A 16,564-nucleotide genomic window follows, 5' to 3' on the forward strand; every position below is an offset into this window, starting at 1 on the left:
CTTTGTCCTTAGTGCAACACTGAAGCAAGATAATTTAATAGTACATTAGGATACAGTGCGAAGAATAGGAGATACGAAATAAGTGGCGATACATTAAACCACGTCCGAAGGGTGTTTAAATCGATACGAGTTGCGAATTACCTATTCGCACATGTATCATACAACGTTTTACAGTACATATGACCCTTTAAATTTTCGACATAGTTACGTAATGTGTTAATTTTCGCACTAGTGCGGAAAGTAGCACCATATGTAGGTACTGTAGAATATACTAAGGATATACATAATTTGACCACTTTGATGCTGACTGTACACTCGGTTATTAGTTTTGTTATTTACTTTGCGTCCGCTGTAAAAGAAAATTCAATATAGGCGCTAATAGGATCTAATAATAGTAATAGTTGAGACATTTTATTTTAATAAAAAAGAAACATTGAAAGAGTAGTCGATAAAGCAGTCAAACACCGATAAATTATTAATATGTTGTAACTTGACATCACTAGTTTTGATCTCACATAGACAATTTACGCACACTCTTGCATTTCATTTTTGGTCGCACTTTTTAAGCCTGACAGTAATTCTTTGTCATCCTAGTTCTGTGTTTACAACACACTTGCTCAAAACGACGTTTTTATTCCACCGATTTTTGGCTCATAATCCTAGATATTATAACACGTGCTTTTTAGGGTTCCGTACCCAAGGGGTAAAAATGGGACCCTATTACTAAGAGTCCGCTGTCCGTCTGTCTGTCACTGGGCTGTATCTCATGAACCGTGATAGCTAGACACTTGAAATTTTCGCAGATGATGTATTTCTGTTGCCGCTATAACAACAAATACTAAAAAGTACGGAACCCTCGGTGCGCGAGTTCATGAGACTGAAGTTTACAAAAATTTTACAAACATTCCGTGACATTCCGTGTCTGGGCTATAACAGCGAAAATCGAAGTTCAAATTGCGGGCATCTTTCTTTGTCACTCTAATTACGCCTTCATTGGAGTAAAAGAGAAAGATCCCCGCAATTTGCGAATTTCGGTATTCGCGGTAGACCCTCTGACCTAATAATAGACATAGTATACACACGTAGTTATAGACATGAAACCGAGCGACCAGGGGTAAGAGAAAGACATATTCATGTATTGACAGTTTCGTGTATGGTAGCATAATCCTTTTTCTCTTTCTCTCTTATAAATTTCGGTATTTCGCCATCGTCTCCTTGCTATGATGCCATAACCCGACCATGACAAAATGCCCGGTCAGTGATAAAGACAAAGCATGGGCCTACTATTTTCTCTATCCTCTTATAGGAATCGCAATAAGACTATCTTTCTCTATCAAAGAGTGTCAGGCCCTTGGACCTAATTTCGTTTTTTTTAATTTACTTTTTTGAAAGTCTGTACAACGACTGGACCGCGACCTTGGTACCGTCAAAATATCTCTTTCTCGCTCTCAGCATACGGTGGCCCACCTTAAGCGCCTAACACATTACCGCACCGCACCAAGGTCATTGTGCGATGCACCTATAAGTAAGAGCGAGAAAGAGATAGTGCGCAAGGTGGTCACCGTACGTACGTTAAGGACGCAGCTTTAAGTTAGAGCGAGAAAGAAATATTATAGCCGTATTTAACAGACTATCGTAAAAGCCGTTAGAGACTACCACACCTCACCGCGGCCTTGGTGCGGTGCGGCGCACGTATCGATGCGGTAGTCTGTTACGGCTTTTACACACGATCGCACATATGCCGCACCGCACCAAGGTCCCGGACCGATGCGGAAAATTGGCTGACTGTTTACCTTAAAGATCCGACATCATTTAACATCCTCATAAGAACAATTCTCGCCGTACGTGCTTTTTGAAATAAATATAGATGTTTTTCCCCACCGCTTTGTATGGCTTATGGTGGCCTGGTAGGCTACAAATTATGTCCCTCACGGGCGCACGCGGTAGGCGACTAAGCACTAAACTTCTATAGAATCCTACCTTCTATGTGCCAAAGCAACAATAAAATAAACATGTGTCATCTTGATCAGTACGTTGTGGATGACACATGTCTGACATGTTTGTCAAACACAATAATAAAATTTTATGTTGTTTTAATATAGTTTTTAGTGTGGTGTATGCATGTTACAGTCTCAAAACAAATATTTGAATGGATTGGATACCTTACATACATTGGATACAGGTTCGAGTTCAATTCAATCTCAAGTCAGAACAAAGGTCACGTGGTACATTTTTTTTTATTAACTTTTTAGTACTTTATCGGGAAAAAATCAAAAAACAGAGCTTATTGCAAATCTGTAGCATGAGATGAATCCAATGACATATAATTTATTAAAATCGAACCATAACTGTAGATCCGATAGCCATAACAGCCGTCAATGGTCGGTCGTTTAGATTTTTTTGCCGTTTTTAAAGATAATAATGGTACGGCACCCTACGTGCGCGAGTCCGACTCGCACTTGGTCGGTTTTTTACATTTAGTCAATATGCATATGTAGTGACACGGAACCTTTTGATCACGAGTCCAACTCGCACTTGACCGTTCTCCACATTTTAAATAGGTATGCGAAAAAAGTTTGCATATATCAACATTTTTAAAATGAAAACAACCTGGCAATTTAGAGTATTGACATAATATTCCCCTTAAGGCGCTAGTCGCTATTGTTGGCCGTAAACTTACTTTCTAGAGTATATATCTGCTTAACGGTTCAACAAAAAAATCTGTAAATAATATATATTAATCTCCATTTTATGTACAACATTCCTTACGTTTGACTTCTTCCCTATGACCTATAGTTTCTCCATAAAAGGAACATTACGACAGGTTGTTTTGCGACTAACTTTGCTTATATCTCCTAAATGGTTTATTCGATTAAAGTTATTTTTTACCTAAAATAAATGTTTTAACAGGCTCTACAAATGCAACGTTTCATAATGTTAAAAAAATAATATTTTTTTAAAGAAATCGAATATTATTCAACATTTCGTGCGTATGCAGCTGGAAAAGCGTGGCCGGCAGTCGTGTGCTAGCTTTGAGACGAGGAGGCTGTGTCGCTCGTCGCTCCGTGCCTTCCTTGTACTCTGTATGCTTGTGCTAAGCCCAAGTGCAATAAAATTGGAGTTATTGTGGCCAAAGACTAAATAACTGCAGAAAGTTGATTTGATTCTGACGCGCTTTAGCGCGCCTAACACGGTGTTTCGTAGCCTATTATAACGAAAGTAATGACAATATTTCCACTTATGTTTGAGATAGCTTCATTTGAAATATAAAAATAAGTTTTCTAACATGCGCAGACATACTGCCATTTTTACGTTTTGAATAAAGTTCAATTCCTAACAAAACAATAATTAATTGATTAATATAGGCTATCAATTTACGTTGTATATAGATATTTATTTATTCATTTTTAAGTTTAATTTTTTTTAATTGTGTTGGGAGATTGGGTAAAACGAACAGTGACAAGTAAGAGTCAATTGATATTCTTTTATAAGCTAATCATAAATGAAAGTAGGCATAACCCAAATATAAAATATTTATAATTCATGACCCTTACAATTGATTAAGCCGTTTAGTAAAAATACCAAAACGGCCTGTCGTATTTTTTTTTGGCGAAACTATAAATTAAGGCGAAAGGAAAAAATCAAAAGTAAAATCAATTAAAATTATTATTAAACTAACAATAATGTTTTAAGAGCTGACGGTCTTTTCACCGCGATAGAACCGGCCGACGATTTGTTTTATTAACAATATCATCTAAATTCTAAACTACCATCTGACAAAGTATAATTAAATGGGATGCGATGACTGAAAAGATTTTTTTTTACATGTTCATGTGACCAGCTGACCTTCCACCGAGATACAACCGGCTGACGATTTTTTTATTCACATTAGCATCTAAACTATCATCTGACAAAGTATCATGCGGGAGGCGATGACAATTTTTTTTTGCTTTTTTCGCTGGCTGCTATTCCTCAACCCACCAACGGAGCGGCAGCTGACGTCCACGGGTGTTCATCATACATAGCCGTTAACCACTATATCGGAGTTATTGTGGCCAAAAAATAAAAAACTGCAAAGCGCTGATTTGGTTGTGGCGCGCTTGTAATATAAATTTCCCACGAATGATATTCCCACGTAATGTTTGAGAAAACTTCGAAAAATAATACTAGTTTAACACTAGTTCCCAAATTTTTATATGTAGGTAGACTAGGTAGTAGGTACTTAATTTTATAAGTTAACTATTAATGGCATTATTTATATTTATTACGGATAAAAAAATGACTATAAAATAAACACACTGTACGCCTCAATTTTACATACCAAGCTCTAGCTATAAATTTTAATCAGTCGAATTGACTTAGGTATTTATTTGTAAGAAACAGATAAAACACAAATTAACTAATTGAGGCTTGCAAAGTATAATGCATCAGGGAATATATTTTTATTATAATTTACGACCTCCACTAAACGAATGATCTACTCATACTCAAATGACAAAATATCTGCAAAAGATACACAAATACGAGTATAGCGCCAACCGCGCGCCTCTGGGCTGTAGCTTATTCTTTGAACCTCGTTGTGGTAAATTCACGTACGATCGCAGTGAGCGGGGTGCGGATACAGAGACGCTGAGACGCTCAAGGACACATCAGCGACTATCGTCTTAAAAGTTGACACAATATGTTTACTGTCATTCATTGTCAACAAACTGTAAAATCATTTTTGTATTTTCGTACATGTATTAAGTGTTGCGGATATTATGTTGCCCTCAAAAATAATATTTCATCATGCTGAACAACTTACTACAGGTTTGAGTGCAATTCATGTTTATTATTATTTGGTCATCTTGACATCTTGAGTCAAAATTGGGAACGTGACATGTCACGTGGTCAAACTCACAAATTAACTTAACTTTTTCAAATTAATTATTCAGTACTTTTTCAGAAAAAAATTAAAAATCCAGGAGTTTTATGCAACTCTCCAGCATGAGACGAATCTAATGACATATCATTTATCAAAATCGGACCATAACTGTAGATCTGCTGGGATGAACAAAAATCGGCCTCGCGTAATATATATATAGATTATTATTAAAATATACGGGAGATAATATATATATATATATCTTTATGTACCTTTCTAAATTGTCTCTTGTTCTGTTCCCTAAAGTAAAGACAGTGGAGCCTGATTTATTTCGCCAACAATGTTCTTAACTTTTGGGAAGAGAAGACAAATTAGAATATATTCTAATTCGAGTAGTACCCATATACGAGTAGGTACTTAGCAATCAATATAAACCTTAGAAAATCCACACTCATCTAATAGAATGATCCTCTTACACTCTACGGCAGCTAGCCTCTATAGGACTCCGCAAAGCCTCTGTTGGGGCTCCGCGAGAATATTTGTAACAATAAGAAAAAAGTTTTTCTATAGGTATATCTGGTCCACAGTGAGTCAGTGACTAACGAAATTTTTTAATTTGGGACTCCAATCTCCATCAAATATTTTGCTTTCCTTAGGGTTTCGTCACCAAAAAAGTTTGAGAACCGCTGCTCTTTCGAAGACTTTCGACGACAACTTTAGAAATAGATACCTGGCCATTCGTAATAATTTCCTCAGAATAATAAGTACCTATAGGTAATTGTGTTTTAATTTAAAGATAAAATTGGTCTTTTCTTTAAAATCTAGAATTCTGTATACCTTTGACCCACCTGTGTATATCTTTGCCTAAAACCTGAAATGCAAGTTCCAAGCCCTGTTTAGTTGCGACTAAGTAGGTAAATCTGTTTAAGATTGTCCCTATATATTGTTTTGTTTGTTATTGAAAATATCTATTAACGATTAAGTTACTTGTGTGTTGCATAGGAACACCGAAACGCTCCTCCATCTCATGAAAGGTAGCTTGGGCACGGGCATCCTGGCGATGCCGCGCGCGTTTGCCAACTCTGGGTACGTGGTGGGCGCTATCGGCACCGTGGTGATCGGCGTGCTGTGCACCTACTGCATCCACGTGCTCATGGACTCGTGCTACGTGCTGTGCAAGCGGCGCAAGCAGCCCTCGCTCACCTACACCGCCGCCGCCGAGGCCGCGCTCTCTGAGGGGCCCGATTGGTGCAAAGCGTGCGCGCCATATGCTGCGTAAGTACTTAGATACCTACCTATTTACTTTTAAACTCCCATATCCAATTGGATACCGGCGCCCTAAAATATACTAAGATACTATTGTTATCGACTCAAATTTTGATTAGATCTTGAAATATAGAGAGGTAGATACAGTCAGAAACAAAAGTTGCTATATCTGGCGGTCTAGCATGAGTTGCGTTCTCGCGCGCGAGTCCATAGCTACTTGAAGACGCGCGAGAACGCAACTCATGCTAGCAGGTCAGGCGGTGTTCAAAATGAATGGAGTAATACCATTAAGAGTGTGAATTTGGAGTACCTCGCCCGCTTAGCTATTTGGTACATCGCCCGCTTAGCTATTTGCAGTACCTCGCCCGCTTAGCTATTTGCAGTACCTCGCCCGGTTAGCTATTTGCAGTACCTCGCCCGCTTAGCTATTTGCAGTACTTCGCCCGCTTAGCTATTTGCAGTACCTCGCCCGCTTAGCTGTTTGGAGTACCTCGCCCGCTTAGCTATTTGCAGTACCTCGCCCGCTTAGCTATTTGCAGTACCTCGCCCGCTTAGCTATTTGCAGTACCTCGCCCGCATAGCTATTTGCAGTACCTCGTCCGCTTAGCTATTTGGAGTACCTCGCCCGCTTAGCTATTTGCAGTACCTCGCCCGCTTAGCTATTTGAAGTACCTCGCCCGCTTAGCTATTTGCAGTACCTCGCCCGCTTAGCTATTTGCAGTACCTCGCCCGCTTAGCTATTTGGAGTACCTTGCCCGCTTAGCTATTTCTACTGCTGACTGTAAGTAGGTAAGTAAATATTCTTTATTGCACCAACTTACTACTACTACTTTACTACTTTTTACTGTATTACCTCTGAAAATTTCTAAGCCTAAGATAGAAAATAAAAATATTGAAAAAAAAATACTATTTTTATTTTTCAACATAGTATCCCTCTAATCCAATGCATTTATAAAAAAATATATACATAAAATGCTTTTAGACCGTTCAGAAAATAATTTTTATTTTGGTTGTCGAAATGTTCCTGTACAGCCGCCTTCATTTCTTCATCGCTTCCAAATCATTTTCCTCTTAAGTCTTCTTCAAATTACTGGATAGAAAATAATCGCAAGGGGCCAGATCTGGACTTTAGGGTGAATGGTCAATTTCTTCGAAGCCGGTTTCCTTCAGAGCAATCTTGGCAACACGAGCGGTGTAAGGAGTGCGTTGTCTTGCAAAAACAAAATGCCTTTGCTTAGTTTGCCCCTTCGCTTCTCGACTATGGCTTGGCGCACTTTTTTTAATTGCTCGGCATAATGAACTGCATTTATTGTAGAGCCTTTTGCCAAATAATCTATTAAAAGAAAGAAGAACCATCGCAGTCTCAAAACACCGAGGCCATTATAGACGCCGTTATTTGCACTATAATTTCTTCGGTGGCCTTTCACCCTTTTCGATCCACTTGGACCGCCAGCCAGGCGCAAATTTCGTCAGTCATCGCTTCCCGGGAGAAAACTCGTATAGCGGTTAACGGCTATGTATGATGAACCCTCGTGAACACAAGTCGTGAAAACAAGTCAGCTGCCGCTCCGTTGGTGGGTTGAGGAATGGCAGCCACCGAAACGCGTAACACGGTCTTTCCACCGCGATACAACCGGCTGACGATTTGTTTTATCAACCATAGCATCTAAACTATCATCTGACAAAGTATCAAACGGGAGGCGATGACTAATTTTTTTTATAGACTTTATTTGCTGCCATTCCTCAACCCACCAACAGAGCGGCAGCTGACGTTCACGAGGGTTCATCATAAATAGCCGTTAACCACTATACGAGTTTTCGCCCGGGAGGCGATTGGTCATGGAAATCTGTTCCTGGCCCGCGGTCTAACTGCATATATTCAGATTTAGACTCCGAATCATACTGTCTTATCCAAGTTTCATCAAGAGTAACTAAAATAGGGAAACAAACTTCATCTAAACCATCTTCGCACAATTCTAAAAAAATATATTTTAGTAAAAATACATTACAAGTTTGGACACGACTTCTTTGTCAAAAGCTGTCAGCATTTTCGGCAGCCAACGAGCAGTAACTTTCGTCATGTGCAGATGTTGATACAATATTTCTCCAACCCTTTCCTGACTACCTTAGGTTTCAGCTATTTGCCAATAAGTCTACGATCCTAATTTAATTGCTAATTTCTGGACTTTTTAAATGTTTTCTTCAGTCACAGCCGATATTGGTCGCCCTGAGCGGGGGTCCTTCCATCGACTCTAGATCGACTCCCGTTCAAGTTTAAAAAGTTGACTACACTTTTTAACAGTGGCATAAGAAGGTCCAGATGCACCGTAAATAATAGCCGTTTCCTCATTTCAGTCGCCCCTCGTAGCTGGTCGAAATTGCACACTCATTAAAAGTAACTGTTGGCCTACTCTAGCCACTACTACTACTACAGTAGGCACATTCCTAAGTAAAAAACCGGCCAAGTGCGAGTCGGACTCGCGTTTCAAGGGTTCCGTACATTACACAATTTAAACAATGTATTTTTTATGTGAAATGTAAGTGAAATGTCTTTAAAAAACCCGTAGGGGTCGGATCAAAAACTAAGTAATTAGGTCCGACTCACACTTGACTACACATTTCTAATAGGTTTTCCTGTGATCTATAGGTAAAGAACTATTTCGTGTATTTTTTTTCAAAATTTTAGACCCAGTAGTTTCGGATATAAAGGGGGGGATGGTGATTTTTTGTATATTTTCTTGAATAACTTCTAAACAGTTTATCCTAAAATTATTAAAAAAAAATTGAGTTTCTCATAATGAGCTCTTTCATTTGATATGTAACACGATATAGTTTGAAAAACTTTATTTTTTTAATTTTCTCATTTACCCCCCAAAAGTGGTCCCCATTTTTAAATTTTATTTGTTTACGTTACATGTCCATCTTTGGGTCACAAACTTACATATGTATACCAAATTTCAACTTAATTGGTCCAGTAGTTTAGGAGAAAATAGGCTGTGACTAACGGACAGACAGACAGACGCACGAGTGATCCTATAAGGGTTCCGTTTTTTCCTTTTGAGGTACGGAACCCTAATAAGTAATTTATTTAAACAGTTGAAACCGTTTAAAGAGCCCATAGATGAAAACACTTCAACATGACCGCTTATCGTTTATCGATATAATATCCCCGACTTCTGTTTGCTGGCACTACAACTACTTATTTAGGTTGAGTGGTATTTTTTCCGTGGCAAACGACGTTGCATCACGCGTACGTAATCGGATTAAAATGCTAGGTAAATACCAGCAGTTTAAACTAAGTCGCCCATGACTAATACTCCTTTAGAATAACCCCAGTCTAATCAAAACATAATAATAACCCTTTTATTTTTAAGGATAATGTTTTATCAATGATTCATATTAAGGATTCCGTAGTCACCTATAACCGTCACCTTGATTGTCCATCTACTGCTCAAACAGTAGGTACCGCCAAATGGGGTGAATAGGGTCGGCGGGGGGAATAGGGACAAAAACCGGGAATGACATATACCTGATAATGTAAAAGAAAATATGTCTCACAAATTGTATCTTGCGATTGCAAATAATAGTAGATTATATTCTTTTGGTAATGGAAAGACTGGGAAAGTATGAAAGTCGTGATATATTGTCAAACTAACAGTTTAAAATTGAGTCTGTCAACGAATGGTTGATGTGAGCTCCAAAATTTCCTTTTAAAGTAAAGGTTTTACTTGTTTGTGATACTTCTGATAATGAAAAACTGGTTTGTCATTAAATTGAAAACCTATTCATTACATGGTACTCGTAAGTACATATAAATAATCTATATTTTGTTAGCAAAATGTGTGAAAATGAAAATTTCGAAAAAATATGAGGTTTATAAGGGGGTGATTAGGGGCGAATGAGGGGTGGAGGTGGAGCGGGACTCCTCTGATAGTTGATAGGGACGCAATAATTGGGAATAGGGACATAAGGGACACTAAAGGGTCAATAGGGACTGGGCTGCCAAAAATTGTTTTTAAAATTAGTTATTCTTGGTTTAGTGGTTTTTGGTAGATTAGTACTAGTACGTTTTGCACGACGGATCCGAAATGTATGGGAAAAACCGCGGATCCAGATCCAGATCCTTTTGATACATTTCGGATCCGGATTGCAAACCCTAAGTCCTAGGCACTTCTTACACCAGCTTAAAACAGGCGTATTTTCTGAATGGTATATAGGTTAATATTTATCTTAAGTAACTGTTTTTAATTATTTCTGACTATTGTTACTTTCGTCCGTGTAAATAAGCCCCGCTTAATAATAAAATAACAATAATATACATATAAGTATATATATTTTATGATAACCTACCTACAACATATAACTAAAAGTTTATTTTTTAATCATAGTATTATTCGGGTTTTAACTTATAATATGTACCTACCTTATCATTTTTAAGTACCTAGGTAGGTACAATAAACTATCTAGACCAGGTACTTACCTGTCAATATATTATATATTTGACAACCCTGATCACTTGTTTGTACCTAAGTCGTCCCTATTCACCCCGGATCCAGTATGAATCAAAATGGCCTGTTTTTTTCAAAAACTAAATTATTAAGAGCCCATCAACGTGCTCACTAGCGCCACTGCTAAATAATTGCGATTATTTAAATTTAACGATAGATATTTAAAAAAAGGTGGTAGCTACGTACTGTAGTATTTTGTATTTAACTACCTTTTGAATACATCAAACTAGTTTTTATGTTGTTGGATTCGTCGATCTATGAACTCAAAACAAAAACGGTCGTTTTAACTTTGGACGCATATATTGACGAATCCAGCAACGTAAAAACTATTATAATGTATTCAAAAGGTACTTTAATACAAAATACAGTACATAGCGCCTCCTTTTTTTAATATCTATCGTTAAATTTAAATAATCACAATTATTCAGCAGTAGCGCTAGTGAGCACGTTGATGGGCTCTTAAGAAATATTTTATTATAAATCGATTCTCAAACATAAGACGAAAGTTTATAAACCTTCCCAAATTTCTTTAAAATCTCTCTCAAAATTCAAAACTGTCCCTATCTACCCCGTTCGACGGTACCTATCTGTTTTGACAGTATGTGCGGTGTGCCTAGTATTTAGGTACACGCTGTTTAGAAGGTATGTACTAGTAGGTACATTTTTTTATTGAAAAAAAAAAAAACGTAAGCATTTGACCGCAATCTCACCTGATGGTAAGTGCAGTGTAGGATGGAGCATTCTTATATACCTAAAAGATGTCTAATTGTCTATTCACTCTCGATTTAAAAAGATCCAAGTTATAGTGGGCTGGGAATAGATCTGCAGGAAGAGTTCCACTCCTTAGCCATTCTCATGAAAAAGCTGGATGCATAGCGTTTAGTGCGAATCAGTGACAGAGTAACGACGTAAGGGTAAAAATGCAAGTTCGCGTCTGGTCTAGTCCCATGGTGGCAGAACGAAGAAGAAGGTCCTTAGTTCATGTAATGCCATCGCACACTCAGACGGACAGTCAAACCTAAGGGTACTATAGGTGACTACGGAACCCTTACCTACCCTATAGAATATGTCATAGGCATAGAGTAACTTATACTAGAGCGGTACTGTCATAGTAAATGTTGTAACCCCAGTAAATTCACTGCCATCTGTCGACACACTTTGAAACTAAAAATGAAGATTTATAAAAATACGATAGAATGTATTTAAATATAGAGAAATGATATTTTTTTATTTGCATTAATTATTTTTATGATTTTGACCCATGTTCTTTCACTGATATGCGTTAAAATTGTTAAATAACAAACGAAACCGTCAACGCCATCTATACGACTGTAGGCCAAAACTAGTAGCGCCCTCTGAACGAGAATCAAATTTTCTTGATTTTCGAGGCACGTTTTTTCCTTAGACTGTATCCATCTATTACGGAGTTATATCTATCTTTGGTCATAGGTTAGTGGCTTAAAATTTGTAGTGATATGTGTGTGCTATTTCTCATTTCTCTTGGTTGTATGTTATAAAAGTAGGTACATATAAGCGTTACCTTTTTGTTGCAGGCACGTGGTAAACGCGTTCTTGCTGGTGTACCAAATAGGGACGTGCTGCGTGTACGTCGTGTTCGTGGCGGAAAACATCGAGTTCGTGTTACACAACTACTTGGGCCTACAAGTGTCGGTGTTCCAAGTCATGTGCGGCTTCCTCGTACCGCTCATCCTCATCAACTACGTGCGGGACCTAAAATACTTGGCGCCATTCTCAGCCCTAGCCAACGTGATTACGATAGTGAGCTTCGGAATCATTTTGTACTACATCTTCAGAGACACGCTGACGCTCGAGGGCAAGTCGCCCGTTGGGAAGCTTACCAACTTCCCGCTGTTTTTTGGCACCGTGCTATTTGCGCTGGAAGCAATCGGTGTGGTAAGTTTCAGCGTTCGTTACGAATAAATAAAAAATACATTACCTAAACAAACTCTAAAGTTACGTCTATTTGTTGCAGATTTTACCACTGGAGAACGAGATGAAGACGCCGAAAGATTTCGTAGGGAAGTTCGGAGTACTGAACAGGGCAATGATCAGCATCATATTTCTATACGTGGGCATGGGGCTGTTCGGCTACCTACAGTATGGCGAGGGCGCCAAAGGCAGCATCACGCTCAACCTGCCCGGCGACACGGAAACGTAAGTTAAACGCACTTTCAGTATCCTACTCTTAGGGTCAGTTGCACCAACCACAATTAACAGACTGATTAACATCAAGCAGCAAAGAACTATGGAACTTTCCATACAATAATGTTTAGCGAACGGTAACAGACCGGTGACAGACGGTTTGGTGCAACCGACCCTTATTATAATTACTAATAATTATCTACGAAGGCAAGGCAGATACTGAATTATTGAATACTTATAGCTCATTTGAGATGTGGTATTCTGGGACGACTAATGGTACGCGTATATTAAGTCGGCAGGGGTAGAAAGATGAAAACTATCCCACGAATTGAGAACCTCTTTTTTTGAAGTCTGTTAAATAGAAAAACGAGTCCGAAATAAAATATTATCGGACCAAGCCTCATCAAATCCTAACCAAATTGAGTGCAAACGCAGTTCATACGAGTGCAGCAGTTAAGAACTCAACTGTACCTAAACCTTACATCGTCCGCGCGACTATAAAATAACACAAGTCTATTTTATTAATGTCAATAAAATTGTGGTTAGTTTAAAATACGTCTATCAATAAATAATACCTACAGCGCGACAGTTTATTGGCGCGGTTCATCACTTCACTCTTCAATCACTTCTAAAACTATTCGCTAAGAACTCATTAGTAGTGATACACAAAGCCAAGTTTTCATACCGTAACTACGCGTGCGTGTCGCGTAGGTAGGTGATTGTTAAATTTTGTCATTGACTTGGGTGACATGAGTTAATTTAATTTAAATATTGGGTCGCTTCAGAGGGCCTACCCGGAACTTACAAGATTCTGTACTATTTATCACTTAAATATGAGATGGAGATAGACGGTCTTTCATTTCGATGTCCACGCGGTAGCTCCGTAGGGCAATCGCCATTAGTATGTACTTTTGAGCTACTTTAGGGAATCTAGCAATGCTTTTGAGATTAAGAAGCCCAATTCTAACTAATATATAATAATATTAGGTGTCTAAATCCGGCCCTGCCGGCGGTACGCTTACTACAGCACAGCACAGCACAGTTTAGTTTAGGGTAATATGTAACAGGTTGTTTGGTGCAGGCTGGCGTGCACGGTGCAGTGTCTGCTGGCAGTAGCGATCTTCATCACGCACGGGCTGGCCTGCTACGTGGCTATCGACATCCTGTGGAACGAGTACATTGGCGTGCGCCTCTCCAACACCAACATCAGGATCGTTTGGGAATATCTACTCAGAACTGTCATAGTCCTTCTTACATGTGAGTAACACCATAGAGTAACTTATACTAGAGCGGTACTGTCATAGTAAATTTTGTAACCCCAGTAAATTAAATGCCATCTGTCGACACACTTTAAAACTAAAAATAAATATTTATAAAAATACGATAAAATGTATTTAAATATAGATAAATGATTTTTTTTATTTGCATTAATTATTTTTATGATTTTGGCCCATGTTCTTTCACTGATATGCGTTAAAATTGTTAAATAACAAACGAAACCGTCAACGCCATCTATACGACAGTTGGCCAAAGCTAGTAGCGCCCTCTAAACGAGAATCAAATTTTCTTGATTTTCGAGGCACGTTTTTTCCTTAGACTGTATTCATCTATTACGGAGTTATATCTATCTTTGGTAACACGAATAACTAGTTTAAGTTCAAGACTAACGAACTTTAACGTTTTTACTCAAGTACACATATTTCTGAGATTATTGATGATTCATTTGCAGCGTTAAATCGCTCATGGAATAAGAATCGCCCTGTATTCTAGAATAACGTTATTCATAAAGCACATAACATTAGCTCGATAATTTGAACGGACCGCATATCTGTACATAACAATGTACAGATATGATCGGCGCTGCTCACTTGGATAATGTTCAGCTTACCTAAGGAGATTGTGATACATGTTTCAGTCGGCATCGCGGCGATGGTGCCGGAGCTGGAAGCGTTCATCTCGCTGTTCGGCGCGCTGTGCCTGTCGGCGCTGGGGCTGGCCTTCCCCGCCATCATCCAGACCTGCACCTACTGGTACTACGTGTCGCGATCGGAGCGATTGCGCATGCTCGTCAAGAACGCCATCGTGGTGCTGTTCGGCGTGTTGGGGCTCATCGTGGGCACGTGGACGTCGCTGGAGCGCATCGTGGAGAAGTTCGGCTCGCCTTCCTCTGACCTCAGCCCGTCGCCCACCAACCTCACCAGCACCACGCTCGCGCCCTTCAACACCACCACTCTCTCGGAGTAGACTTATCTGTTCAAGTGTAGTTTTAATGACAGTGCCATTATGCTAGTAACCGTCCGTAGCATACATTGTAAATCTAAAGTAATACAATTGTTGCAGCGTTTTAAACGTAGGTACCATTAAGATAAGTTAGGTAAATATTCATTTTTTATTTTTTTATTGTAAGAATTTTATAGAATTATTAGCCGCAACCGTTTGACAGTATTCCCAGATGTATCCTAGATTGTGACAGAGGTAGTGGTATAATCCTCGAGACAACTGTGCCGCGCCACTATAAGGGGTCGCGAGTAGATAAATTAGAACTTGTATAGTGTAGATAGTAGACGCTACGGTTGTTACAGTTAAAATAATTAAGTATAGTTTACTAGACAACGTTGAAGCTTACAATCCTATGACAGTGAGAATCTTTTAAAGTGAAGCATGGCATTTCGATAGATTAAGGTTATATATTAAGTACTTTAGTACAAAATAAAAAGTGAATGGCGAATAAATTATAAAATGTTGGTTGATGAATGTCCAATGGTTGTAATCGCTGGTCTAGTGCGCACTAGTAGCATCATGCATGGCCTCGCAACTAGGTATACTTAGTTACTGAAATGAATCAATGCTGCTGTGACCGGAGTCGCGTGGCGTACGTTGCCACTCCTTCTCCAAATATATACATTTACATGAAAAAGATAATCTTAATTATGAATTAGTATGTTGAAATTTTACCAGAAAGTCGTCTCAGTCGTCATGTTTCGGTCACAAATTATAATATTGAAATCTGTGATGTGATAGTTATAAAATATTTATAGGATTTATTTTTGGTTGACTATTTTATTGATATTGTATATGGGACGTGTTTCACACGTCAGTGATAATATACTCAGAGCGACGTTGTATGGTCAATAAATAAACTATTATCTTATTTACAAATTAACCTGTGACTTTTCATTACCTGCTTAAGAGATTTAGCACGAGTATAACAGTTTTACTTGGTACAAACATGTGATAAGTATTAAGTATATTCAGCAGATGGGTATTTTCCAGCGAAAGACGTGTCCCGAGTTGTTTATGAGTAGACTGCAGCCGTTTACAAAGTAATAATGCACATACATTTGATACACTACACTTGCGAAAGTACATTATTCGAGTAGGCTTCAGCGGCAACCAACGTTAGATACATTATCGGCAGCTATAGGTAATATGGACGAGTGGATCGTCGCACCACACGCGTCTTTGTTTAGTGACTTTCAGTCGCGACTATGATGTAAGAGCAAGATCTACTATAGGTATATTCCGAATTATCACAAATTCCGACAGCTCAAAAGTTGAATGTATACACAGAGCTACGAGTATTGCGTACCTAGATTACGTGAGGCAACAATATTTTTTTCTAGAAGCTATTACGGTTGGGCAATGTTATAGGAAGGCTGCAACACATGCCAACTACAAGCCAGCAAACACTATGATAATCATTTTGACGTGATCTGGATAAAGTACATATCATACATTTGTTATGAAGGAAACAACGAAAAAT

At 38.6% G+C, this 16,564-nt stretch overlaps 1 protein-coding gene across 1 annotated transcript in view; it reads left to right on the plus strand.

Annotated features, from left to right (window-relative positions):
• The window catches only part of LOC134754292 (proton-coupled amino acid transporter-like protein CG1139), a 139,070-nt gene extending 123,106 nt beyond the window's left edge, over nucleotides 1-15,964 (plus strand). Inside the window, exons 4-8 of the mRNA XM_063690523.1 lie at nucleotides 5,867-6,139; nucleotides 12,192-12,552; nucleotides 12,632-12,813; nucleotides 13,883-14,058; nucleotides 14,717-15,964. Coding sequence (XP_063546593.1) covers nucleotides 5,867-6,139; nucleotides 12,192-12,552; nucleotides 12,632-12,813; nucleotides 13,883-14,058; nucleotides 14,717-15,045 — 1,321 coding nt within the window. The 3' untranslated portion in view covers nucleotides 15,046-15,964. The remainder of the gene's footprint in view (nucleotides 1-5,866; nucleotides 6,140-12,191; nucleotides 12,553-12,631; nucleotides 12,814-13,882; nucleotides 14,059-14,716) is intronic.
• The last annotated feature ends 600 nt before the right edge of the window (nucleotides 15,965-16,564 follow it).

This window comes from Cydia strobilella, chromosome Z, assembly GCF_947568885.1.
Source record: "Cydia strobilella chromosome Z, ilCydStro3.1, whole genome shotgun sequence".
NCBI lineage: Eukaryota > Metazoa > Arthropoda > Insecta > Lepidoptera > Tortricidae > Cydia > Cydia strobilella.